The sequence below is a fragment of the Thunnus thynnus genome, chromosome 10 (genome assembly GCF_963924715.1).
Source record: "Thunnus thynnus chromosome 10, fThuThy2.1, whole genome shotgun sequence".
NCBI lineage: Eukaryota > Metazoa > Chordata > Actinopteri > Scombriformes > Scombridae > Thunnus > Thunnus thynnus.
Window position 1 is genome coordinate 17,792,961 of NC_089526.1, and position 26,861 is coordinate 17,819,821.

At 40.5% G+C, this 26,861-nt stretch overlaps 3 protein-coding genes across 5 annotated transcripts in view; 1 reads left to right on the forward strand and 2 right to left on the reverse strand.

The window, feature by feature from the left end:
* The window catches only part of nbeal2 (neurobeachin-like 2), a 36,236-nt gene extending 31,326 nt beyond the window's left edge, over window positions 1-4,910 (reverse strand). For all 3 annotated transcript variants that reach the window (XM_067601670.1, XM_067601668.1, XM_067601667.1), the window contains exon 1: window positions 4,300-4,910. In XM_067601670.1, the coding sequence (XP_067457771.1) occupies window positions 4,300-4,374 (75 nt within the window). In that variant the 5' untranslated portion in view covers window positions 4,375-4,910. The remainder of the gene's footprint in view (window positions 1-4,299) is intronic.
* A 1,720-nt stretch (window positions 4,911-6,630) lies between these two features.
* ccdc12 (coiled-coil domain containing 12) lies at window positions 6,631-15,768 on the forward strand. Its single transcript, XM_067601677.1, has 7 exons — window positions 6,631-6,768; window positions 10,222-10,295; window positions 13,922-14,001; window positions 14,253-14,314; window positions 14,397-14,431; window positions 14,530-14,606; window positions 15,375-15,768. Exons 1-7 carry the CDS (start codon window positions 6,685-6,687, stop codon window positions 15,452-15,454), a joined length of 492 nt encoding a protein of 163 aa, XP_067457778.1. The 5' UTR covers window positions 6,631-6,684; the 3' UTR covers window positions 15,455-15,768.
* A 43-nt stretch (window positions 15,769-15,811) lies between these two features.
* si:ch211-257p13.3 (kinesin-like protein KIFC3) lies at window positions 15,812-25,782 on the reverse strand. The gene is made up of 20 exons (XM_067601671.1): window positions 25,582-25,782; window positions 25,269-25,388; window positions 24,922-25,018; window positions 24,599-24,756; window positions 24,189-24,441; window positions 21,242-21,414; window positions 20,906-20,971; window positions 20,518-20,655; window positions 20,223-20,420; window positions 19,842-20,015; window positions 19,062-19,209; window positions 18,834-18,964; window positions 18,604-18,715; window positions 18,345-18,526; window positions 18,166-18,270; window positions 17,906-18,036; window positions 17,692-17,812; window positions 17,464-17,593; window positions 17,142-17,371; window positions 15,812-17,019 (listed from the first exon to the last, which is right to left on the reverse strand). The coding sequence occupies exons 2-20, from the start codon at window positions 25,365-25,367 to the stop codon at window positions 16,894-16,896; spliced, it is 2,772 nt and encodes a 923-aa protein (XP_067457772.1). The 5' UTR covers window positions 25,368-25,388; window positions 25,582-25,782; the 3' UTR covers window positions 15,812-16,893.
* Between the last annotated feature and the right edge of the window lie 1,079 nt (window positions 25,783-26,861).

Genomic DNA, 26,861 nt, shown 5'->3' on the forward strand with positions numbered 1-26,861 from the left:
AGACTAAGACATAGCAGTGTGAGTGACTGTGTAGCGACAAAAGCCAGGAAATGTTACTGCTCTGTCTTCACAGCAAGCAGAGGAGGTGGTTTTTCACAGCTGTGTAGGCGGGTGGCAGTCAGGTTGTCACTGTGGTCATCTCTACCACTACAGGCTTTAATTACCCCCCCAAGAGCCTCTCAAGCTAATGATCACAGGATAATCACACACTATTTGTCTGCCAGCCTGACATCTTACTGTATCCACACTGCTGTGTAGCGGATGAGAAAGATATTCATTTGTTCCTCATTTCCATCCAGAATTATAACATCTGGAAGGTCTGTAGTTTTACTTGATTTTGTGTGTGTGTGTGTGTGTGTGTGTGTGTGTGTGTGTGTGTGTGTGTGTGTGTTGGATCAGCTATCTGTGTTTTAGGCAGTGAACACTGTTGACAACATTCAGGCTTTCTCACCTCATGATGCTTACTTCTGTCAACGGGCAGCCTGAATGCTACATGCTAACACGTCATGCTTTTGCAATAACATGAAATCTTCTGCCAGTTGATTAAAAAAAAAGACCTCAATGAATTGTAGTTTCTTGTAACCATATACTGCTGAGCTGATAAATCATTTTATTTGATTAATTACTATTTCACTAATCAATTCTTCATAATTCATCCTGAAAAATACCAAACGTTTAGTTCCTGCTTGTCAAATATGAGGCCTTTATTGGTTTTCTCTGTTTTGTATCATTATAAATTGAATAACTTTGTGTATTTTTTCTTTTCTTGGACAAAAAAGGTAACATGAAAACATAACTTTGAGCTCTGGTATCGTTTTACAGACACTTTGGTCGCTGTTTTTCACTTAATGACATATTAATGAATTGTGAAATTCATCATCAAAGTAATCAGTGGGGAAAATAACAATTAGCTGCAGCCCTACAACTGGCATATAATGAAACATAACCAAACAAAACTCATTAAACAATTGTCAAAGTTAAGTTTAACATTATTTTCTGTTTTGTGACCTGGGGAGAAGAACAAGCACATTCAATAACAATACCTTTTTGGATTTCTTCAGACACGATCTGACAAGTCATGTTACTCCCTCTGTGATTAGATCAGACTCTTCTCTGTGTGACCATACCTGTAAGGTATGAGCATTTTATGATGGCCCTAAAAACATTCTCTGATAGGAGATACAAAGCCCTGAAATAGTGCCAATGAGGCTGTTTTAAACTCCAGCAGATGAAAGACACGGACATGTGATGCCCATTGTATGAGGGTTTTGTTTCCTGATTACCAAAAAGCATTTGCATTGCCCAAATACATGTATACAAATCTATGTGATGGAATGAGTACATGTCAGTGGTGATTTATCCATATACAGCTCTATTGATTTGTAGCAGAAGTGATAGATAAGTGAAGATAATTCTGTATCACAATGGCTTTTCAACATTTGACATCAGTTGTGAACCTCAGCTGTTCTAAAAGTCTTACGAGGGGTGTGTGATTTCTTGCACAATAGGAGGAAGCAGAGCTCCTTTATCACATACAAGCCTGAGCAAGTTTTGCTTCTTATTGCAAATACAGAACGATGGCTGAGCTACGTACTCAAATGTTGTAATCAGCTGTTAAGAGTCATCACAGTTCTATCATACTGTATACTGTATTATCCCACATTTATCACATGTTTGCTGATTGGTTGAATCACTGCACTACCTGTGTTATTTTCCAAAAGAAAGATTAGATTCTTTCTACACTGAATTACAGCATTACAGTCTACAACAGAGACACACAAGACCAAAACATTTTCAGACTTACAGTGAGATCTGTTGTAGGTTGTAAAACTAAACTGCCCGGGTGTGTTTGTTGAAGCTCAAACAGTTTCAGGCCATTGCCACTATAAGTAAAGGCTTGTTTACAGTCCTAACAAAAAAAACCTATCAAATGGAGCTCAGGTCTCTCATCCAATTTGACTAATTTGCAATATTAAAAACTTCCCTTGATATATGACAAGTCTGAAAACAGGGCATGGTAGTCAGAGATGGGATGTGTCCAGTTCAATAAAGATAATGTCTATGCCAACTTGACAAACAGGCAACAGGCAACAAAAACATGAGATACAGTGGCATGCTAAAAGTCTATAGGAGAGGCAGGTGATTGTTCTCTGCAGTCGTTCTGCTGCCTTTCTGCAGTCTATTGTGTTCCACTGAGTCACATAAGGTGGTGACGTTTAATACTGAGCTCAATTAAATCTCCTTCCTCTGCCATCATTCACCACAGCCTGGCTATCAATGCAGGTCATTTGAACCAAACGTTAAAATCTACTCCTGAGAAAGCTTGAACATCTATGCATTTGTCTGGTGAAAATGTGTAAAAAGGACTATTATAAACTTTGTTCTTAGAGCATTGAGGGCAGCTGAAGAGTATCTGAGAGGCAAGACGCAGTTAAATGAGGAAGTGGTCTCACATATAGAGATGCTTGACAGCTGTCACAGCCAGATTCAGGGCAGAAACGCGCACACACACATCAATGACTCTTTTTGGTAGTGGGTTATTTGTGTCAGTGCCTATACCTTGTTGTTTTTGTTAAAGACTGCAGCACAGCCATGAAATGTCACTAACAAACTACAGTTTGCAGCAACCCAGAAGAGAAGTGACAGGGCGGATTAGAAACACACTTCCTCTGGGATCTGCCCAAAGTGACAACAATGACCACTTTGATAGCAAGCGCTGCAAGAGGCGATACACTTCTTGCTCACTTTTGTCATCCAAATTACCCACGCTGCATTTAGGGGATTTTGCAGTTATTTCAGCTTTGACTTCTGCTCTGTTTTACAGACTTTGGCGGGTTTCCCAGATTGGGATTAAGTCTAGTCCTAAATTAAAACAAAATTCAATAGAGATATGTAATGAAAAATGTCCTTGTCTATGATTGAAGTCCAGTCATCCTTGTCAAGAAAGCGGCCTTTTATACAGTATCTGCTGTTATGATAAGAGGGGGGTCCATGCCCCACAGTGAATATACAGTACAACTTGGAAAGACGTCCCTTCTTGTTTTCTCTGTCCTCAGGCATGGAAGCAGATTGCAAACACATTAAATAATGATACTTGATTAATTCACAGCCAAATGGACTTTCTCCTTCAAGAAGAGACATGCCATGAAAGAATCTGCAAAATCCTTTTCCTGTTCATTTGCTTTCATCCTTATTATCAAGATATTGCACCTTTATGAACAACCATGAGTTGCAGTCCCACCCAGAGGGTGCAACATTTGAGACTAAAAACCATACAAAAACTATTTAACACTCAATATGGGATTGTGCCAAATTTAAGTTTAAAGGTGCAGAGTGTAGGATTTAGTGGCATCTAGAGGTGAGGTTACAGATTGCAACCAACTGAACGTCTCTCTCCTTCCAAGTATGTAGGAGAACCTACGGTGGCTGCGAAATTCGTGAAAAATGCAAAAGGCCCTCTCTAGAGTCAGTGTTCGGTTAGTCCATTCTGGGCTACTGTAGAAACATGTAACATGGCGGATTCCATGGAAGAGGACCCACACCCTATGTAGACATAAAGGGCTCATTCTAAGGTGATGAAAAAAGAACAATTTTTTATATTCAGGTGATTATATTCTAATAAAAACATACTTATGAATGTTATATTCCATTTCTGTGAAGTCCGATTTAGTGGCTAGATGCCACTTAAGCTTGCACACTGCACCTTTAAGAGACATGTAATATTGTTTCGTATTTAATACTGTAACCACAGTGCAAACGTGGAGCAACATAAACATATGTTATAGGTCATAAGTGTAAATATGGCCACATCTTTTGCCAGGACAATAAAACAGTCTCCTTAACAATATTAATCCCATTATAGCCTAAAAATGTGACATGCTTTAACTGAGGGATGGAGGCAGGGAGAAACAGGAAGAGGAAGTAGCCTGACTAACACCTGCATCGCAGGTGACTACAGGATAAAACACTCTTCATTAAGTGGGTTAATCCGCCTCAAATGCCCTTATTACTAACTGTTTTCAATTAGGTTGAATGGCTCAGTGACACTGTCATATGATATGACAAGATATCCCTCTGTAGCACTCAACAGGGCAGCCACCTCTGGGTAAATAAAGCGCCACAATACAAACACGCAAAAATAGGCGACTTCCTCATTTAAGCGTTTACAACAACGGACAGAAACAGGATACACAACACACACATGTAATCGTATGTTTACGGGATCATGTTATGAACTTCGGGTAGAGCAGCAGCTGCGACAACAGGTGTCTCCGTCAGGTCTTCCGCACTTGCACTCACCTTTGTGTAATATAACATCCACAGCTCATACAGCCTTTCCTTCGATGCCATTCCGCCGCCCTTGTGGTTGCTCATTATCTCCCTTTTTTCCCCTCAAATAAACATAAGATTGGTGAGCATGGTTAATAACGAGGCTGTTTGAAGTTGTTTCCTAAAAGCAGGAGGACGCTTCACGCTCTGGTGAACCATTCCTGCAAATCCAGGCACCATAAAATCCACGCAAAAAGTGCTTTCCTCCTCGACACGCAAACTTATCAGAGTGGCGTGAAAAAGCAAAACATGACGGTGTGAATGCGACCACGGTGCGATCACTGTCGCATTAGTCAGATCAGGAACAGAAATGCGTGGAAATTCATGTCTGGAGAAACACCCATGTCCGCATTTAGAGCGAGCTTGTTGCTGTATGATTCCTATTGGAGAGAGTTCCCACGGAAGCGACAGATCCCGTACGCTCAAGAGCAAAAAACATGACAGCGCTTCCCATACGGATTGAGTCAGTTATTAAAGGTGTGAAGCAGCCCTGTGCTGAGACTGATGAGCGAGGGGGCAAGTTAACATCAACTAGGACCTGGCACTATCAACAAGCAAGGGAATACAGCAAAGAGTTGACTGTGGATCATGCTCACAGGTAGGCTGGTGTTCTTAAAGATACACACACACACACACACACACACACACACACACACACACACACATACACACACACAGACATAGGCAGCTTCCTCCAGCAAGTAGTACCCTAGATGAAGGAAAAGTAGGAATTCTTGCTACATGCATTAACAAAACACCCTTTATTTCTATTAAGCAATCGTCACAAAAGAAAGAAAATACATAAATAAGTCACACAATTATTAATGATTTTATTACTAATAGCTGGTGATGCAATTTCTGTAGATTGAGGATGTACTGATAACATAAAGACACACAACTGCACTTCAAACTCTTAACAGCTACTTATAATGACTCCTGGTGCCTTAGTAGGCTGTTATAAATGTTCATTGCACATGATTTTATTGTATCTTTGATGGAGACTGTTAAGCAATAAACCTATAAACACAGTGACCTACATTGATAGAACGAGTGCTACTCAGATCAAAACTGAAATCGAATATATATATGGGTCAATAACAACTCAAAGTTTTGCATTCAAAATATAACTCTAATAAAAGTGGAGGTATGAGCAATGAAAGGTACACAGGGGTCCAAGGTAAAGGGACTCATAAAGAATGATCCATTTTGATCCCTTTCAGAGTACTTAATTGATGATGCATTAACTTGTAAGAAGTATTTGGATGTTGTAGGTGGTACAGCTGGTGTTTGGTCTACTGTAAAGCCACATGGAGAAAATCTTACCAATTCATGTGAAAACAAGATATTCGAGTGCATTTCAATTCTCTAAAAAGTGTCTCATTCTTGAATACAATGTGTAAGCTGAGTGTAAATTGTTGTATTGGTTTTGTAAAAGGTTCTTGTGAGTGTGTTTGGATTAATGGGTGCATGCAGCTGGGTGATTTTTTTCTCTGAGTCCAATTACTTTATGTGTTTTGTGTATATTTTACATGTTTTTTGCACGTTGGTCAAACAGTGTTACCTGGAAAATGTACTTCATCACTTGACATGCAGTGTGTCTGAGTGCAGAGTTTACAGTGTACAGTGTAGCTGACTTTTACCTATCTGCTGTGGTATCACTATAATCTATGTCTGGAGGTATTTTTTCTCTTTTTTTCTGTGTGCCAATTATTACAAATAAACTACAAACTTCAACATCATGAATTTACCTGTGTCATTTTTCCAATCGTTATCCTTTCTAGCATCTTTAGCATAACCAGGTTTGAGTTGTCACACGCTAATTGTTGGTCATTACGAGGATGGACACAGTGAAGCTTGAGGCAGCTGTATTACCATGACGATGGCCTACATTCCTAACCAGGACCTGAGTGTGACCATCAACAGGCGGGACAATGTGCCGGTCTGTGCTGTGTGACCTTTGTCAACTTTAATATAGGCCTATAGGTCTGCTAGTAGTCTATAGGTAGGTTTAAATAGGCTATTCAAAAAAAGCTTGTAAGCTACTGAAAGTTACATCAATTCAGGCATTATTACATGTGCCAATAAATCCAACATACACCCTAATATATGCTTGCTTGGTTTCAAAGTTTGGAAAAATATCATTATCCTCAGTAGCAATTATATTTTTAGATAATATTTTTTCAAATTCAATCAATGTAATGATTTATTTCTGACGATATTTGTCAAACAAAAACATAATATCACATGATCAGGCAAGAGGCCACGACGATCGATAAGCTTTACGGTCGATTGTACATCCTAAATCAGGACTGTTAATGGATTTCAGAGACAACCGAGCGGCGTGTAGAGATAAACATGGAGCGAAATGTTGGGTCACTACAGGAGCAGGCCCTGAAGAGAAAAGAACGGCTAAAAGCATTAAGAGATAAACAACTTCATGTAAGTATTTGTCTAGAAATTACATGTCTGACAAACAAAAGACGTTAGTCCACGAAAGAATACGGGATTTTTGTAGTAAGATCATGTTTAGCAGACCTAGCTTGTAGCTAACGTTAGCCCTTCACCTACATGAAGCAAACTAGTCATAAACTTGCTTCTTGGCTTTGTTGTTGTGCTTACGGGGAGGTAAAACATTTCCAAATGTTATCGAGGTGTAGTTTAATTCAATTTAAACTCAGTTACAGTGTTTATATAGCCTAGTATTTACTCTCATGTAAGCATCAGTGTTAGCATGTTATTTCATCGCAATAAAGCTGAATGATTGAGGATTGAGAATGAGGATTCGTGGTTAATTCATAACGTCAACCCTCCTCTTTGTTTTAATATGTTTATAACGTTGTTTTTAAATGCCATGGTGTGGTTGAATTTGATCAGCTTCACCTACAGCGGTCGGCTACGAAATGACAGTTCCAGTAAATTAGCACGACTGATTAGTAACGTTAGATCAATCCTTTGTGAGTTAATTGTAATCAAACATAAGTTACAGCCAACCTCATGAAACCTCTCAACCTCTAAGACACTTGATGGTACTTTAGGTCACCAGATAAGAAACCTATGATGCCCTACACATCGTTAATACCAGAGATGATCCAGTATTAGTAGTTATAGTATTTTTGTGTGTGTTACACATCAGAATCAGCTTTATTGCCCAGGTATGTTTATGCATACAAGGAATTTGACTCCGGTTTAGTGGCTCTCAATATAGGTGCACACAACAATCTTCAGTAAGATGCACAAGGACAACAAGCAAGAGGGTGAAAAAATAGACACATAGATACACTATAGAAAGGAGTGGACAACAATATACAATGTCTATATACAGGTGAAACTGTTTCTGTAAACTGTAAACAGGATACAAATAGTGCAAAAGTGTGAAGAGTTCAACCCAGAAACCTGAACATTTCCACAGCCGACACAGTGCTGTTGAGGATGGTGAGGATGGTGAGGGGGGAGTAGTATTATTGGGGCTCCTCCTGAAGTCCACTGTCAGCTCCACATTTTTGAGCGCATTCAGCTCCAGGTTTCTTGCACCAGAGGGCCAGCTGTTCAACCTGTGTTGAACAGTATGTAGTTGACATTCAGCAGTGCCTCAGTATCTTGCTGACAGAGATACAAGATACAAAGTGTCTGCAGGGAGGAGAGCAGTGATGTGGCTCCCACAGTCCTCACAGTACTGGAAAATATTTGCTATTTAGAAAACTGTTTCTTTCAACATTCAGTGATAAAAGCATAGTCACTGATATAGACCAGATATATAGAGTCTCCACATCCCGTATCATCATTGAGCATATAAGTATCTATAATTTAACATCATATAATGCAATTTATTTCATATATTTATTGCATTAAATAGGGATTTAAGCAGTTTTCTGCATGAGGGTAACAATAGTAGAGCTGCAACGATAGTTGCTTAATCAATTAGTCGATTGACAGAAGGTTAATTGCCAACTATTTTGATTTGCGATTTGTTTTGAGTCACTTATATTAAATAATGTCCAAATTCTCTGATTCTAGCTTCTTAAATGAAGATATTTTCTGTTTTAGTCTTCTGTGATAGTAAACTTTGTCGGTGTCACCTTGGGCTTTGGGAATTTCTGTGACATTTTTCACCATTTTTGTACATTTTATAGAACAAACAATTAAATGAAAAATATTCTACACGATAAATCAATAATGAAAATATTTATTAGTTGCAGCCCTAAACCCTAGCATAGTATATTTAACTTTGTAACTGTTTAGACATTTTCTGAAGCTGAAAACAACAACCAGAGAGGATGAAGCACTTCAATCTTATTAGAGTTATGGAAAAGAGAAAAATGTCACATCAGGGCCTCACTATAGTGTCTGACTGTACCTATTTGTGTTCAAGTCCTTGAATAAAACATTAGAGGAAAATTATCAAAGCAGTGGTACATTTATTACAGCCACTTATTCTTATGAAATCACTGAAGGAATGGTGGTACAATATATCTTGATTAAAAGAATATGAAAGGTTATAAGGTTATTTTCCCTGAAACCAACAATGAGTGTGACTCAGAGTGAGAGTGAGACTTTTGCAAGTCCACATAATTGTAAACTGAAACTGTGGCTTGCTGGTAAAAACACAATTGTCATGGAGAAAGGTGGAATAACTTAAAGCAAAAGACAGACAGGAAAATGTAACCCTTTGGTTTTGTATAAGAGGATTTGAAGAAAGTATTGACGTACTTCAGTTTCATCAATCGTGCAGACAAAATACTATTGTGAGCTGTCAAAAAGAAAAAAAAATACACAAAACACAATAACAACACTTCTGCAGCTATCACACTGCATAGTTAAGTGTAAGTGTAAGTTAAGTACGTGTAACTAGTTTTTGAGAATGTTATCTCATCAGTAATTATCAAGATAAAATTGTATGCTAAGCAAATTTTGATATGAAGACCATGATAATTATAATCAACACACACCTTAGGTCTTGACCCGTATATTCTGCTGGACTGAGAGCAGGTTGTTGCACCAGAGTTGCAGTAGAGCTGCTGTCTGCGTTGAACCATTTAAACATGATACTGTTATTCTATCATTCAGTTCTGGATATAAATTTGTCTTGCAACAGGAAACCCTGTTCAATGTGCAAGCCACTGTTTTGGCAGTTAGACCAGAATATGTTACACTAAGCTGCTGTTGAATAGAGCCGTACTAGCTTGGCTTGCAATGTTTGATGAACGACTGTCAAACATTCTTGAAGCCTTGGGTTATTTTCTTTTTGTACCGCACTTCAAGAATGAGTCAGTCCCCTGAATTGTTCTAGCAGCTGGACAGGAAGCCTCTTCAGGAAAATGCAAGATGGGCGGGGTTCGATATCCTTTGTTACATCTTTTCACATGTGGTCAATATGATTTTTTTTTTCTGCAAGCCTTCATAATTTTTTCCCCCTGTTGTTTACACTGCGGATAGCTCAGTGTAGGCCTGAGGTTTAAAATGCTGTGGTTGTCCAGGTAACATGTTAGCTCTTTTGTTATTATAGCTAAGCCTGAAGTGGCTGGTGGTTTGAAGCTACTACAACCCCTAAATAGCACAAGTAATAAAGCTCAGTATGTAAATTTGTTATTTGATTCCCAAATGAATGGACAACACCGTAAACAAATGTTTTTTTTACATTGTTTACCTATGCAAATGAGCTGATGCATGTCCTCATTTTTAAAAAGTTATCGAAGGGTCATCTTTAAGCCTTTGGTCTTCTATCATTGTGAGCTTTTTCTTAAATGATTCAGTGATTCTTTATAGCAGAGTACCATGTTTAATCTATAAACATTGTGGTCAGTCTGTTGACTGTGAAGAATGATGTTTTTACTCGGAGAATACTGTACAGTAAATTGAAGTTATTTCAATGATGATGTAATAATATTCTAACAGAGGCAAGAGGATGGAGATGAGGAGCCAGAGAGGAAAAAAGCTTCACTAGAGGAGACTGTGGAGGAGCGGCACAGGTTGGTTTATCATCACACCACACACAAATACGCCAGTTTGTTGTTGTTTGTTTTTTTTTAAATATACATTTACATAAACACACATCAAGATCTGTTCAATCATAGCTCACCGTTGCTCACCCGTTAAGCTGAGGCTTTTTCAGCTGCACAAACGGAACTGAAACTGATATGCAAGTACATCATCAGAGCTTTTATCTGCCCTCTATCTGAACACCATCTACTTGTAACACCGTGCATGTCATGCAGTGTTTACACTGGACTCGATCACAGCCTTGTGCTATTAGCTGCTCAAATATCCTGCAGCTTACACGACTTAGTGTGTTAGTCGGTAGGAAGAAGCAGCCATCTTTCCTGTCCTACAGGACCTTTTTCCATTGTTTATATTTAATGACTGTGCACTGAGGGAGTGCCTCTGTATTTCCTCCAGTCCAACAGGACAGCTCTCTGTCATGAGAATGAAAATAGCTGCAAAGTTAAAGGGCTAATTTAGACATTTGTGTGTGAAGAGAGTTGATCGTTCTTGAATGTACTCTTGTTTTTTTTTTAATTTGTGTTTTGCATACATCTGTAGCAGAGTGTGTAATGTATCTTGTGATTGGTATTAAAATTTCATGAGGGATCAGATTCCCAAACTGTGACATGATAGAACAAAACAATCCATGTTTGTCCTAAAATGAGTCATATTAAGATTAATGAAAGATCCACAAATGAGATGTCGAAATAGATCAACTGTGTCCCTGTGTGTTATCTACCGCACATTCCTCCAGACCTATTCCACAAAAGACCAAATGCACCATGCAGGTTTTCCTGCCACATCTTGTTAAGTGTTGTTACGGCTGCTGGTTTTTTTGTGTGTCTGTGGTTTTTTTTTTTTTTTTTAAAGATATAGATATATAAATGAAATTAAAGGAAGTTCAAAAGCCTCTAAAATAGACACCTACATGTTAGTACTAATCATCTCTGTGGCTGGTGTGTAAATGGAAAGGCTGATTGTGGTCTGGAGTTATTTTTACTGTGCTGAACGGGGCAGGTAGCTCAATATCAGTGTAAACATTTGAACACTCTGCTGCTCATCCTCCCCAGTCATAGTTCACCTCTCTAAACATTTTTGAGAGGGCCACACTTGGGTCAGTACTCTGAATTTGTCACTGGATCTCTTTGATGCCACAGTGTGCTTTAAGTGGAAACGTGTAAACATACTCCAAAGGGTTTGACGTATCAAGCTAAGAGACGGTTGAGAGAAAAAAGGAGTGGTGTCAACCTTGGACGTCAGAAAATGTACACATACAGTCTGTTTATCTTTTTTTGTATGTCCTGCTATTGGTGGGACTTAACAGTGTCACTCAGCATCTGTTTGTTTGTACAACACTTTGCTCTATAACAAAATATCCTGACATTATGGCCGATGTGGCGTGAAATTTGGTTTGGATATTAGTGGGCCCCAGTGTTTAGTTCCCCCATCAGGTCAAAATTTCCTCTTAAACTAACACGTTGGACCATGACAAGATATCTAAAAACCTAATGGCTCGACATCTATTAAATTTGTTGTAATATTATCTTAATGTTTTTGGTGACCTTCCCTTTGCTGCCAGATTTTTGAAATTAGCACCTCAGCTTGCTCTCCAGAGAACCTTTGTCCATTTTGCTCATACTGAGGCTTAATTATCAAATTTGTACAGAAGATAATGTCCAGATTGAAAGTACATTTTCTCTGGATATTCATGGTCCTCGCGGGATGAAACTTGATATTTTTTATGATTCTCTGGCCTTTGCTGTAGTGCCACCCTTACACCCAAAATTCATACTTGCACACAATATACACCATAGCTCATAGATCAAGACTCTAGCTGAATAATTTCATGCTTCTTGGAGGAAGAACTGTTTGGAAGTACAGTAGGTGATTCCATGACCTGTTGTTCCACCGTATAGTTAGATTTTTCCTCCCTAGTGGAAAGCTCTTGAGAAATTTGATACCACAAATAGCCTATGTTGTTTATTTCAACCAAAGCAAAAGTATTGTGGAGTGTAATCAACATAGCACTTCACTAGCAGGGCTTTGTTTTTTGAGGACTGGTCCTCCTCTCCACTCAGTTTAGAGCTAATTGATTTTTGTAAAGTAATTCAATGACTTTATTAGAGAGACACAGTAGATAGATGACAGATAATGAGGGTAGAGGGAGAGATTGGGAATGACATGTAGCATATCCCCAGTCGAATGTGTACCAGGGACACAGTGCTGCAACTAAGGATTATTTTCATTACCAATTAATCTGTTCCATTAATCGATTAGTTGTTTGAAAATGTTAATCACCATTTCACCAACTTAACATGTCTTTGTCCCAACCGACAGGGAGAAAGAGAGGTTTTGATAAGTATTTGTATATTTTTCTTTTATAATCATTTTAGACAACAGCATTTGTATTATTATAAAATCACATGATTCTATTAAGGGCCAATAATTGATGATTTTTACCCAGGGCAGTAATAGCATCGGCAATATCTCAGACCCGTTGACACCAAATGAGTCAGAGTTCAGTCTTGGACAGGCGTCTGATGGGTACTGCAAACTCAAAGCTAAGAATCTCAATGTGACTCACAGTTTGCTGTCAGGGCATCGACAACCATGGATGTTGTTGTTTTTTTTTCTCTTAATTCCATTTGTTTTATTATAGTGACAGTGTTTCAATCTGTGTCATATTTATATTACCCGGAAGATTTTGTTTCACTTCCAATAAATTCAATAAAGTGGCTTTTAAAAACACATTTTATTGGATTTATTGTGACTGCTTTAGACAGTTTTCAATGCTGTCTTACAAGATAACCATGTGTGGCCAGAGGACATAACAAAATTAGATTTCAGACATTTACAAGGGCAACATAAGTGGAATAAGAATTTAATAGTGAGATGGATAAAAAAACATATTCCTCTGCTGACACAGCCCCTTCGGGAGAGATTCGGGAGGCATAGAGAGAGATGTGTGAACTAAGACTGGACTTCCCTCAGCCAAAGGCAGAACATGACCAGCATTCCTGCCCATACCCATACAAGGCATTGGTCTGTCTGTTGGCAGCAGGGGTGTGATGAATGTATCAAGAGCGTACCCACTCTAGCTTCATCACAAATCCACGTTAAGCTCAGAACAGCTGATAACTCTCTCGGTTTTGTGCTTGGTCAGACAATAGTTCACCTCTGCCTCTCGACCCTCGGTGTAATCTGCAGAGATGTCAGCTAAGCTTGCCAAGAATTCCCCCTGTTCGGAGACGTGACGAAAGACTGAATAATTTAACATCAAGGAAAGCATTCCTCAGCTGTTTGCTGCTCTACTAAAGTCTTTGCCCAAGAGCAGGTGGAACATGTTAATCAGACGTGTCCATAGGAATAAAGAGGGACATTATTCCCAACCTCCTCTAGACATTAGATGTGCAGCTGTGTAGGGATTGCAGATGGTCTCTTTAGTCCTTTTAGCCTGCGGTGGAATGTATTTGCCTACACTGCCACCTGCTGGAGATTAATAAGTGCGTTGAATAAAGAGTGAGGACTGATTACGTATCATTTACCATCTTTTTACTCTCTTATCACTCTTACCACTAAAAGTACTCACATTTTTCTGTCTCTCTTTCCTCAGAGAGCTGAAACTGAGGAACTATACTCCAGAGGATGAAGATCTGAAGCAGAGGCAAGTCCCCAAGGCCAAACCTGCATCAGGTGAGAACTCTACTATCTATCATGAACACGCTTTGGAGAAAAACTTACTCAGATGATTTTGGCTTCACAGTTTGTATTTCTTGGGTTTATTCATTTATAAGATGAAATTTTAATATCATACTTTATTTATGTCGCCTGCAGGAAGATCAGAGCACATGGTTAGAGCACCAGGAAAGCAGTCCTTGAAATTTGCTCCTCCTGCTATGATATTATATCGTTTATGACTGATGACAAATATTCTTTGTTTGCAGTGGAGGATAAAGTAAAAGACCAGTTAGAGGCAGCTAATCCAGAGCCCATTATTGAAGAAGTGGTGAGTACTCCCCTCTGTCTAAATGTCATTTCCTCTGCTGAAGTGTAAGTTGTTGCCATATTCAGCTGTTTTCTCTCCTCAGGATTTGGCTAACCTTGCCCCAAGAAAACCAGACTGGTAAGACCATTCTGAAAATTAATTTCCAGCCTGTACTGTGCATAAAATCTAGGTATAATTAAAATAATTTGTTACTGACATTCTAATTCTTAATCTAGGGATCTGAAGCGCGATGTTGCAAAGAAACTGGAGAAGTTGGAGAGGAGAACGCAGAGAGCCATCGCCGAACTCATCCGTTAGTACTTTCCCATTCTTATGTCCTATCGCTGAATTTTCTTGATGCTGCAGAGACAAGCGTGTCTGAGCTAGGCGAGAATATTAGGTTAATTGCTTTGTGGTTTCCAGACTCCACAGAAGCTTGAAACCATCAGATAACATAAACGGTGCGATCCCTCAACTGATGTGTGATCCACATTCTAAAAATAGGCACAAGGTTTTAGGAGAATGCAAAACTGGTTTAACCACAAGATGAGGTTTTCCCTTGTTTTCAATGTGAAACTGTGATTAATCACTGGCTTATTTAACAAGCATTAAGAAGTTCAGGTAGCCATGTTCTGTATTAACATGTATAGTTATAATAAACCAGTTAATATGTCTGGCTTCCTGACTCCCATCAAAGAGTTCATAGTTGCATGTAAACATACACAAACAATCATTCCTTTAACTCTGACAATATTCCAGCTACATTTTGTGGTAAATAGAACATGGTAGCTGTATTTATTATCACTATAAATGACATATTTTTTATTTCCTTGCATTAGAAGTAACTCTGCAGCCTGCCAGCATACTGTATGATCTTTGGGCAGGGCATCACAGATTTCTGTTACTCATAGCAACAGGGACAATTAATCACAGGTTGTCAATGGTGCATGTTATCAGCTCAACCTGAATCAGCAAGAATATGTCCAATATCTTCACGCGTAGAAACATAAATATTGATTGATGGGTGCAGTGAAGTGAAGGAATAAATCAGATTGACAGTGATTGATTGTGTGTGTCCTAGGCGATCGTCTCCGAGGCAGCGAGGAGGAGCTGGCTGGAGCAGTGGGAGCAGTAGGAGCAGAGGAGGGAGACTCGGACTGAGATCTGACAGATGGGAGGAAAAAAAGGAGACTACAGTGTAAGAGTGGAACACCACAAGGATGAATTACTGGGAGTGTGCTGTCACATCTGTCGTGCTCGGAGAGATGGCAGCTTTGATCGCGACAGGAAGTGGTTTTCTGTCAGGTCTTTAGATTCCCTTTGTGAGTCCTACCTTGTGTCATTGTATCATTATATAGGAATATGTAATGATATAATCTGTATATGTGGTTGGTGGTGCATTGTAAACAGCCGATGTAACCTTGATATTTTGTCGCTGTATTTTTTTATATTTCAAGTAAAATAATGTTTTTTTTTTCAAATGCCTTTTGATTGTCTTTTTTTAATGGGTAGTTTTGTCGCTGAGCATCCAGTAAGAGAAAAAACACTTTTTAAATACATCATATTTATTCAGAAAATTATCTGAAAACTCACTCTCTAATCATCATTAAGTGACCTCTAAGCACTCATGGTAGTTACTGCAACATTAATGTCTTGCTACTATTGAATCAAAACATTTTTTTTTTGATTCAATGGGTGATAAATAGAGGAACAATGATGAACAGGTAACAATAAGCTGTTTTTGGTATGACATTCATGAGTGATATCTATTGCAAGCACCTAAATACCTGTTCTGAAATGAAACAATCCTATTCTTTCACAATAAAGTGCATCTTCTGTCCACATAGGCCCAACTGCCTCCTCGGTGAGGAGGATATTGCACAGTTCATATCACTAACACAAGGCCACCTGCTCGCTTCAACAGCTTTCATATTCTCAAGCATTCAGTCACCGTTCTTCTGATTTTCACTTGAACTACACAAATATGTGACTTTAAAGGTGTCATTGAAATGGTTAATAGCCCATACTTAAGCTACAAACAGATCCTCCTACACACTACAACCCTCAAAAATATACAATATTGGAGATGAAGCTCACAAACTACAGACATTTATAGCAAGATGACTACTACTGCAAAAGCCCAAACTGAAGTGTTGATATTGTGGAAATTGTACTGAACCCCTTTGATGCTGTTTTATTTAAACACTGGTGATCAGTGAGAAAAGCCTTGAGGTTTGATAACTCCTGGATTTTGGTATTTAATTAATAGAAACAGATATTTGAGGTTAAAGGAAGCATCAAATCTTACACTGTGGGGGGAGGCAGAGGTTGTTTTGGCACTCAGTGTGGAAGAATAAATACTCCTGCATGCAAATTAGCTAATGATAAAGAGTTATCACTTGTCAGAAGCAGAAAATGGCAAGGAGGAGGCCAATAGTCTCAAAACCAAACACAGACCTCCACAGATTTAGCCCTTGAGCAGGATTGCTGTTGACCTGTTGGTACTTGTGATTAGTTGGTAGGATGGGTTATAATCTGACTTGGTGCATTTATGGCTTCCTGGTGATCACTGGGCACAGGAAGTGGCTGATTCAAGGCTGTCAGTCGCACTGCCCTCCACCAGATTCTATCTTCCTGGCTGCAGGACCTAGCTCCACCTTGCACACCCTCTGAGCAAACTTCAGTGAGCACAATGTCTCTCCCACGTTATTCTCCAGAGCAGAGACCTATAGTAAAAAACAAAATCAGGGTCATAACAAGGAACAACGGAGACTTACAGATGTAACTTACTGCAAATATGTCTGACTTCTGAGGTTTTAAATCTATAAATTTGGATCAGTAATCTTACCTGCACCACCATGGCTGTCTTGCTGCCTTTGCCCAGGGAGTCTTGTAATAAGTATGTAAGGCGGGAGTTCCTGAAAGGGATGTGAGTCTGCCGCGCCCTCAGTGCCTGAATGACATCTCCCAGTGCCAGCAGGGAGCGGTTGATATTCTGGGCCTCCTTCAGTCTCTCTCCCTCTGCACCAGACTTCCATACCCTCTCTGAGCCCGCCAGGTCGACCAGGTTCAACTTGCCTGAGGAAAGAAAAGCAAGTTGTAATGGTGAAATGATGACGATACTAACCTCAGACCTTCCGACACTTTCTCCGATGCATGTGTGGACTGACCGGTGGTTTTGGACCCGGTGGCAAGGTCAGTGCCCTCGACAGTGATACAGAGCAGAGCATGGGAGCGGGAGCTGTGCTGGTTCATCTGAGTGCCGAAGGTGATCCTGTTCCGACGGGCTGTAGCTAAAAGCTTTACAAAAACAAAAATATGTCACATTAATGTAATGATTTATTCTTACATTGAACCATACAAATCGTTTTAAAACACTTTGGTCCAACGTTTGTCACCTTCTTGATGTGCTGAAAGCTCTTAACCTCAACGACCCTGAGGCCCGGCACATGCAGCTGTCCTGTTCCGTCTGGGTTGATTTTAATGTCCAGTTTCTCACCGTCCTTACTCAGAAGGTCTCTGAGAGACAAAAAAACCCCCAAAACACTGTCTAGTAGCACTAACTTGGAACATGCAGGATAAAAAGGTTATTCAAAGAAAGGCGCAGCCTACCTTAGCACTTCGTTGTAGATCTCCACAGAGCTGACAGTAACAGTGTAAGACCACATGTCCTTCCTCTCCTCAATCTCACTGAAGAGATGTTTCAATGCTCGCTGGTTGATGCCTGGGTTCTCCACACTGCCCTATAAATCAAAAGATACTTAGCCTGCAGTCTACATTATGGGCCAAATACCTGTACAGATGTGTACAGTGCTAGAATAACTCATTTCTTCCATCACTTTATGACTGTTTAACTACTGTAGTGAGTATACCTCCATGGTGTAAGTTTTTCCAGAGCCAGTCTGTCCATAGGCAAATATGCAGACATGGTAGCCGTCTATGCAGGAGGTCACAAGAGGCTCAATCTCCTGAAAGACCTGAGAACAGCAAATGTGGGTTTAGAGTTCTTGTTACGATTCTATTTCCTTTATACATTGATCAGTCTTACTACCTCTTCCTGTGTGGCCTGTGGATGGAAGACCTTGTCCAGTTCAAAGATGCGACTCTTTCCTTTGTTCAGCACAGTGAGAGAGGACTCGTTGTTGGGGTCCGTCGTCACCACCACGGACTGGCCCTCCTCGCGCTGGTCCTCCTTCAGCACAGGCTTCACACGACACAGCACGCGGATGTTGCCTGAAAGCAGAGGTCCCGGTTAACGACATAGAATTTTATTTTCTGCACTGAATTTGATCTCTTCTCTCTCTGCATACCTTTAAGTTCCACCAGCTGCTCATGGTACTTCCTGCGCAGTGCAACCTCTTTCCTGTATTTCTCTAGAAGATCTTTGTTGGCTTCAGACATCTCACTGATAGCTGCTGAAATCTGCCAAAAAAGGGAAGCAGTAAAAGCTGTGGGAGACACTAGGTTTGTCAGTGTGGTCAGAATTGTCTTTCTTATAAATATAGGGAAGCAAGACATGAAGTGATGTCATGCTGATTACCTGTTTTTTTGCTTCATTTATAGCTGCCCCATAAAAATCGGAGAAGTTTCGAACCTGGCTCCTCAGGCTGGCATAGTCTGTTTTCATACAGCGCAGGGTTGGGGGGAGCGCTGTCAGACGCTTTTGTAAACCTGCAGAAAGAAAAACTTATGTAGAATCATGTTCGAATAAAGTTCCGTTTTCTTGTGTTCAGAAACCATAATCCTTTTATTATTCGATGTAACTCACTGAAGAATTGGTCCTGCAGGTTCTGAAAGTGTTCTGCTGAGCAGGAGGCAGCAGCCTTCACAGCCTCCTCCTTCCTCTCCTCCAAATGACCAATCTCCTTCAACAGTTCCTCTCTCAGTTTACTGATTTCTTGCTCGTACGCTGCAATCTGTGAAAGTTTCAGCACAGCAGTTTGTCAATCTGTCAGTTTGACTGGTCCAATCTGTGCAGGATCAGCTCCGTAATGAGCTCATCTGTCAATGAAATCGATCCAGGTTGTGAATTTGCAGGAGCAAAGTGGAAACTTCCTCCTTGTGCCTTTGATTTTTCTCTGCTTTGATCATCTGTTCTCTCAACAGGGTGTGGTTTATTTACCCCTCTGGATTCTTTCAATTCTGCCTCTTTCATTTTTTTAATCAGAATTGATGGCATCAGGAGGACCATCTGGTAACTGGCGTTTGTTGCCAGTCCTCTTGCATCTCAGTGGCCAGCATCCAGCTAATAATTTGTGCAGTGAGTCATATTTAGCGTTATTATGGAGAAGTATTGCCAAAATGACAAATGATGCTTCACCTTATTGCTGCCTGGAATATGTTACTTAGCTGGTAGCACAGACAGTTATTTACATCTAAAACAAAGGTCCACTAATATATTACTCCAGTATGAACTGTTTGTTTTCACTTTCAATCTGCTTTTGTAGGTGTGCACTGTGTCTGTATACATGTACTTCTGAGCAGATATGACAAGTAATAATTCACACCAGACTTGTTTAGCATCAATTCTGGCGACTTCCCTTATTACCTTGTGCTGCAGATTACAGCTGTATTCATCTGATTTCCTGATGTGTTCCTCCAGCTGTTTGCACCGCTCATTCTGATTGGACAGCTTTTCGGATAGATGCTCGTTCCTCTGTCTGGCTTTACTCAGCTGCTTTAATGTGGCAGGTGATTCCACCTCCACAGTCTGGGTGACATACTGAGAGAGAAGAGACATCTGATTGGTAAACATAAAAATGAAGGTGGTAATGTGCGTCAATTTCCTTCTTCCTAATAACCTTCAGTGCATTTCCAGTTGACATATCTTGATCTCAAATGCATCAAAAAGCTGATTTTAAAATTTTACGGACATCTCAAATGTCACTCTTTGCCATTCAAACCAATTTCATTTTAATATTAGAATTACCTTCACCGCCGGCTCCTTGCCTCTCTCTCTGTCCAACTCCAGCTGAAGCTCCCTCACTCTGTCCTCTCGCTTCCTCAGCTCCTCTCCTCTCCTCCATTCGCTATGTTCGCTCTGTCTCTCCAGGTGTGACAGCTGCTCAGCACGCTGTTGTAGGGACATCTCCAGCTGCTGCACCCTGCTCCGGAGGTTCTCGTTCTCCTAGCAGAGCATATAAAACAATATACATTAAAAATGTGTCTTTTGCAGTCACAAAGGGGGGGCCTTGGTAGCTTTCAGCAGTGCCCGTGTGCCTCACCTTGATGAGCATGGTGCTAGACTGGGAGGGGATGGTTGTCAGTTGCTGCAGGAGGCCTTGAGTAACAGTTAGGCTCTGTTTCAGACTCTCGTTCTCCGCCGACAGACACAGCACCCGTTTCTCAGAGTCTGTGGCCCCCTGAGGACATACAGCATGAGATGAGCTCCAGAATAAGAATGAGAGATGCATCAAAACCAAAACACTTTGCCAAAAATCCCTACAAATATATCCTCATAGACAGAACACGAAGTGTTGCTTCCTAAAGTTTAATTTACAGCATGGCATTTCATTCAGTGGGTGCAGGAGTACACTGTGGCTTCTTTGCTGATAATTTGAAAAAGTGACAAACACTTGATAAATGATTAAATCAATAGTTCACAGCGCTTACGGTGGCAGTTCTCAGTCTTGACAGCTCCTCCTCGCGCTCCTCGATGCAACCCTTGAGCTCATCAATCTGTGCGAGAAATTAGAACTGTTTAAAATGTGATAGTAGACATGTTTAAGTGATATACTGTGATTCTGTTTAACATTTAGAAGAATACATGTAATTGTGGGTCATAATTTGAAAATTATGACACCTGCTCTTTCCAAATACTTCTGGGCATGAAAATAATACATTTAATAATACATTCTGACACAATCATCTCTGTTTTTATTATTATTATTATTTTATGGATTTCTGGTAGAACATTTTTGGAATTAAATTGAATATGCAGCTGCCCACCTGCTGTTGGAAAGCCACTATACGAGAGTGTCTGTCTTTTTCCTTCTGCTCCAGCTGTGAGTGCAGCAGACGGAGTTCTCCTCTCAGCTTACTCCTCTCACCCTGCAGGCCATTCAGAGACTCCACCAGCCTGTGGACCCCGGCGTGTGTACCTGCATCACTGCTACACTCACCTGGTGGACATAAAATAACAATCATCAGCCTCTTCATCATCAGTTGCAATATAACTGTAGTCATATTCTGCCATCTTTGGACCCATATTCATATTAGGCCACCCAGAAATAGTGCCAGCTAATATCCTTTCAACTTCCTTTGACCTGTTTTTTATATGTAGGCTTTCAGTTAAGACCAATTTCCACAGTGTGCTTAACCGCTTGCATGTGTGTGTGTAATATTAATGAACATTAAGTATGCACTTAAAGCTCTTTCACGCACCACGTAGTCACCATGCATTGCCGTGAAGTTAACATCATCATTGCCGTGTTTCCACTCTCAAGTCTCCAGGGCAACGTTACAGACCTATATGGCATCACTCCAGCTTCTCACGTGCAGCCTGGCTCCAGTGCAGAACCATGATTCACATCTATAAGATGCAACAACCTGTTAAAACTCCCTTATAGTTCAAACAGGAACGTGAGCAGCATGCCCCACAGCATTTTAATCACGTTCTTCTTTCTTAATGATTTATCAGGCTCTGTCACCTCTCATTTTCATCGCAGGGCTGCTAATTTTATCAACACACTGTATCAGGTTTGCTGTGTCACAGTGGTGCAGGAAGTGGCGGTGTTGTGGTCGTGCCAGCAAGAGCATGCACATGGAGGAGAGGCTGCAGCTGTGTATCAGGGGTGCGGATAGAAATGTGCATGCAAGAAATGTGAAAAGTCAAAGGCATTGAGAAAGGCTTTTGAATTTAAAAAAAAAAAAAACAGCAACATGAAATGGTGCAATAAAGCTTATTTTCTTTATCTGAAAAACACAACGATAAAGATAAAAGTAAGCTTGGGATTTCTTGTTACTTTCTTGATAAATGACTACTGAAAGGAGCACCAGCCTTTCATTCAAACAGATCAAATACAGAACAGAAGATCACAACACGGTCAACTGGTAGCTGTGACAATGCATTTTGAAGAGGCACAGCAACACTTCTACACTTAAAGGACAGGTTCCCAGTTTTTTCAAGTCTGTCTTAAAACAACACTCAGGTGCCAAAATGAACATTGTTTTGCTTGCTGTAATCATTCCTTCTGTTCATACTGACCATTAGAGGATCCCTTCCAAATGCTCCTAAGTGATGAGGGACAAAATCCACAATCCTTGTTTGGTGCAAATATGTATTTAAAAGTTTATCTGGAATTAATATGAGGCTTCTGCAGTCAGAATTAGTCAAATAAAGTGGATATTTTTCACAGTTACAGGTTTTTTAGCAAAAAAAAGTCCCTCTTTGTGTCTTAATAGACAGTGTTTTCCCATTCAGCTGCAGTGGAAGGACTGTACCAAAAAGAGGGAATTTGGCACTAAAAAGACAGTAACTTTGAGAGATATTGGCTTGATTTGACTAATTTGGACAGCTGAAGCCTCATATTAGCTTAAAATAAACTTTTAAATACATCTTTGTGCAGAAGGAGGGCTGTGGAATGTATCCCCCCCATCACTTACATTGAAAGTGCATTAAGAAGGGATCTCTTAATGGCCAGTATGAACAGGAGGAATGACTACAGCAAAAACATGTGTCATTTGGGCACCTGACTATTGTTTTAGGGAAGACTTGCAAAATTGTGACCCTATCCTTTAAGACCAGCACGTTGCATTAAAGTAAACGAACAAACCTAATGGCCTCACAACACTGGGACATGGACCCCGGGCTATTTTTAGTCCAACACGAGTACACGTGGCGCCTACCATGTGCCAGACCTTGTAAGTGCATTTGCGGGGAATAAAACAGCACTCTCAGCCATGTTTTATTCATAACAGCAAGCTACAGAGTCACTATCCAAGTACCAAAGACTCTTGACACATAATCTTGTATCTGTGTCCTGCGACTTATGAGTGTTAGTATGCATGAGGTCCTCCACTCAAACACACCTACACCGTGAGATGTATACAGCCTGGCTTGGTCTGGTCATCATACATATTGGTGTATATCTCTGAGGCAGCATCAGTCAGCCTAAGGACAGGAATCTGATCTGTCTACAGCTTCACAGAGTCATACACTTGTCAACATACTGTGAATATGCACAGAGACAGAATAGAGCCCTCAGGTCAGAGAACCATCTGGTCAAATCTGGGACACAGCAGACACCAACATCTTGCCTAAAGCTTTGAGGTCAGCGGCAGCTGCACAGTGTTAGTCCGGCCTCTGTGACACCACTAATGCCAGCTTGACTTACACCAAAACCCTCATAAATCTAATCAGTCTGCTCCACAGCTCATGACTTTATTCTTCTATAAAAAAAGGCCCCCACATGGAAAAAAACCCCACAATGGAAAAACCACTTCACAGGAAATGAACCACGTAATAAACTGTCTTCAAAACTGATCGCTCCCATGAAATAAGCAAAAGGATTTCCCAAACCTTAAAGGAAAACAAAAAACTTTCCCATATCTATTACATAACCCTGTGGATATATACCTATTATGACGAGCATGTTCAAGTGGCTTCCTTTATTCATTGACCTCTTAATCCATGTTCCTCTATCCATCAAATGATCTCATCCAGTCTGAAGTCTCATATAATAAATCTACCTTTCCTCCTTGTACAATTTTCTGCTCCTCATTTCTGTGAGCTTTCATTAAACCAGCCTATGACCTCTATTTCTCTTTGTTTTTCATCATTCTCAAACCCACCATATGGAAATCACACCCATCCATCTTGCTCCATAATTTCCCCCTCCCCCATTACTTCTTCCCTTTCTCCTCCCCCTCTAATAACCTTCTCTTTCTCCCTCACCCTCGCTCAGTGGGCTGGGGGTCTGTTGTTGTGTGATGGCCTCCTCCAGGTTGCTGATGATGCTATTCTTGTCCCTGAGGCGCTGGCGGTAGGAGGCTCGCAGGGCCTTCATCTGGCGGCGGTGCTGGACACGGTGCCTCTTCAGCTGGACACGGTACTGGTCGGCTTGCTGCTGCAGCTGCTGGAAGTGTGAGTATTGCTCCAAAAAACTCAGCAAGTGGGACATCACCGCCACCAAGGGAGACTCTGTCAACTGTGCGGCACAGAAGCACACACACACACACACACACACACACACACACAAAGTTTAGTCACACTGCAGGAGCTCCTATTTGGGGAGCTTCTGATTTATGTCGCTGTTCCCGCAGTGTGTGAACAGCTCAGTCAGGGTGATGACACAGTTTTGATACCTTTCCTGTTGTTTCCAGCTGAACTTGGGAGGCTCTCCTCTTCTCAGCCTCTTGCTTGAAGGACAAAAAAGCAGCCAGAGGAGTGCATGCTGGGATGTCAGGGCCATCTTCCTTGTCTTCATCACTCATAGACATTTCATCATTGTCACTGCTACTGCCTGGATGACAACAAATGACATAAACAAAGAGTAAAGGAATGCATGAATTATGTATCAATTAGTGGGGAAAAAATCCACATTTTATCCATTGTATCATTCTTCTGTATCATACAACAGCCCTTATGTTGGACTATAAATATTCTGCAATATTATCCGAGCACTCACTTGATTCACTAAGGCGAGCATAAGCCTTTTTTCCCATTTTGAAGCTGTGGCCATCTTTCCTCCTGCTCCCTGTTTCCATGGAAACAGCTCCTGGCTCCTGAGCACAACCACATACATGAGGGTCAGACGGTAACACACACACACACACACACTAAATATTTACACATTGCATACATAGACATGCACACAGCTGCATACAATGACTCTCTCCATTTGGATATCCTTTATAAGTTTTTTTTGTTTTTTTTAACTGTCAGATGGTATATGACGCATGCATGTTCTCCTGTAAAAAAATGTTTTTCTGACAGAGGATTCCCTGAGGCTGGACATGATGTGGCTAGACATACGTCTGAGGAAGCTCCACACGCCCCTTCCAAGGCTTCATCCTCCTCCTTCTTAAAGACAGTGTAGAAGATGTAGACTAAAAGGGAGTAGAAGGCATACATCTCCACGCTGTCCAAGAGTCCCTGTAAATGACAATTGCACTCAAAAATCACATAGATCCTGACATTACTATGACACCTGAGACTTAATGATACTCAAAGGATACATGATAATAAAACTGGCCTCGATACACATCTGCAGAGGTTCAACATTCCTTTCCTTTTTAACCATCACTCCATACAATCATGCATAATAATTTTTTTTTTTTTTTTTTACCTTATCACATATCTTCTCCTCTCAGGCGATGACAATCTGACATTCCAGTCATTTGTATTCCCCTCCCACACTCCATTTGTTTTGTCACTGATAAATCTTCCCATGCAGCTCTTTTTCTAAGAGCTACAACAGCATCCCTAAACCTTGAAGCTCCTGTGTGAATCCCTCTCTGCTGTTCTCTCTCCTCCCCTCTCTCCTCCTCCTCCTCCTCTCCACTCTGCTCCATCTACAGGCTGCAACTGCAGCGAGCATGCTCAGTGCAGTTTCCCGATCCGCTGCAGTGGTGGGGTGACAGATGCAGAATGGAGATTTGGATGCTAATACCAGCAGCCTGAGCCAGAGCTAGATGATATGTGCCAGTTCTTAGGTGCTATATATATATGTACTTGCAAACATCTCAGTGTTTGCAGGTACTATAAGTGCAACAGTAGGACAGTTGAACGAAAGCCAAGAGATCTTTGGAATGTAATGAAAAGTTGCATGAGTGATTATTCTGTTAAACAATTTATTCAAGTTATGTTGACTTTCTCTTCCTTTAGAGAGCCTTATCAGTTTTATTTTACATCAACAAAAAAAGGAATAAATAAAAGTACAACATCGAAATGTGATATTTTTAAAAACGTTAAAAACAAAGACATTAACTGTATGATGAATCATGACAGAAAACACAATCGGCACAATTAGCGTGATCCTTTTTTTGCACTCTAAGCTCACAGAATTATTGAATCCCTGGTCACCTGAGGTTTAACAAAGGCACTATCCCACAGACAGGCATAAAGCCACAGATCCTTGCGCGCAGACAGCAGCAAAAGTGCTGAGGCAGCTGCTCACAACTCTGAAATCCTGAGAGAGTCTGCAGTGTCCAGTGCAATTCTCTGTGAGGAATATCAATACATTACAAGGACAATCCGATGGACAAACTAAATGATAAAGATCTGGTTTGAGTGATGGTGAGAGTACAAAAAAAGGTTATTTCAGTCAACAGTAAAGCCACTAAAAACCAAGGTTATAAAAAAAGCATTGATAAGTATCAAATGGTCATGATGGTAAAATCAAGGCCAAGAGCTTAAACCACTGCAGACATTTTAACAGTGATACTGCAGAGGCGGCATGATGAACAAGACCCAGACTCTGAGACAGCTGGATGATTTTGGAGGACAGAACACTAAAAGTGTCAGCAGAGAGATGTGTGGAGGATACAAATGGCTTATAAGTGTGTACGGCCTGGAAATGCTCACATAGAAAGTTAAAATGCCACATTCAATAGCTTAATAAATGTC

Excerpts from the sequence above, each read along its gene's own strand:
- ccdc12 (XM_067601677.1), top strand. The coding sequence starts at position 6,685 with ATGGAGCGAAATGTTGGGTCACTACAGGAGCAGGCCCTGAAGAGAAAA. Across the intron at positions 14,315-14,396 it reads AGCCCATTATTGAAGAAGTG|GATTTGGCTAACCTTGCCCC; the intron begins GTGAGTACTCCC and ends TTCTCTCCTCAG. Across the intron at positions 14,432-14,529 it reads GCCCCAAGAAAACCAGACTG|GGATCTGAAGCGCGATGTTG; the intron begins GTAAGACCATTC and ends TTCTTAATCTAG.
- si:ch211-257p13.3 (XM_067601671.1), bottom strand. The coding sequence starts at position 25,367 with ATGTATGCCTTCTACTCCCTTTTAGTCTACATCTTCTACACTGTCTTT. Across the intron at positions 19,210-19,841 it reads GCTGTAATCTGCAGCACAAG|ATTGCAGCGTACGAGCAAGA; the intron begins GTAATAAGGGAA and ends AAACTTTCACAG. Across the intron at positions 18,527-18,603 it reads GCAGCTGGTGGAACTTAAAG|GCAACATCCGCGTGCTGTGT; the intron begins GTATGCAGAGAG and ends CTCTGCTTTCAG.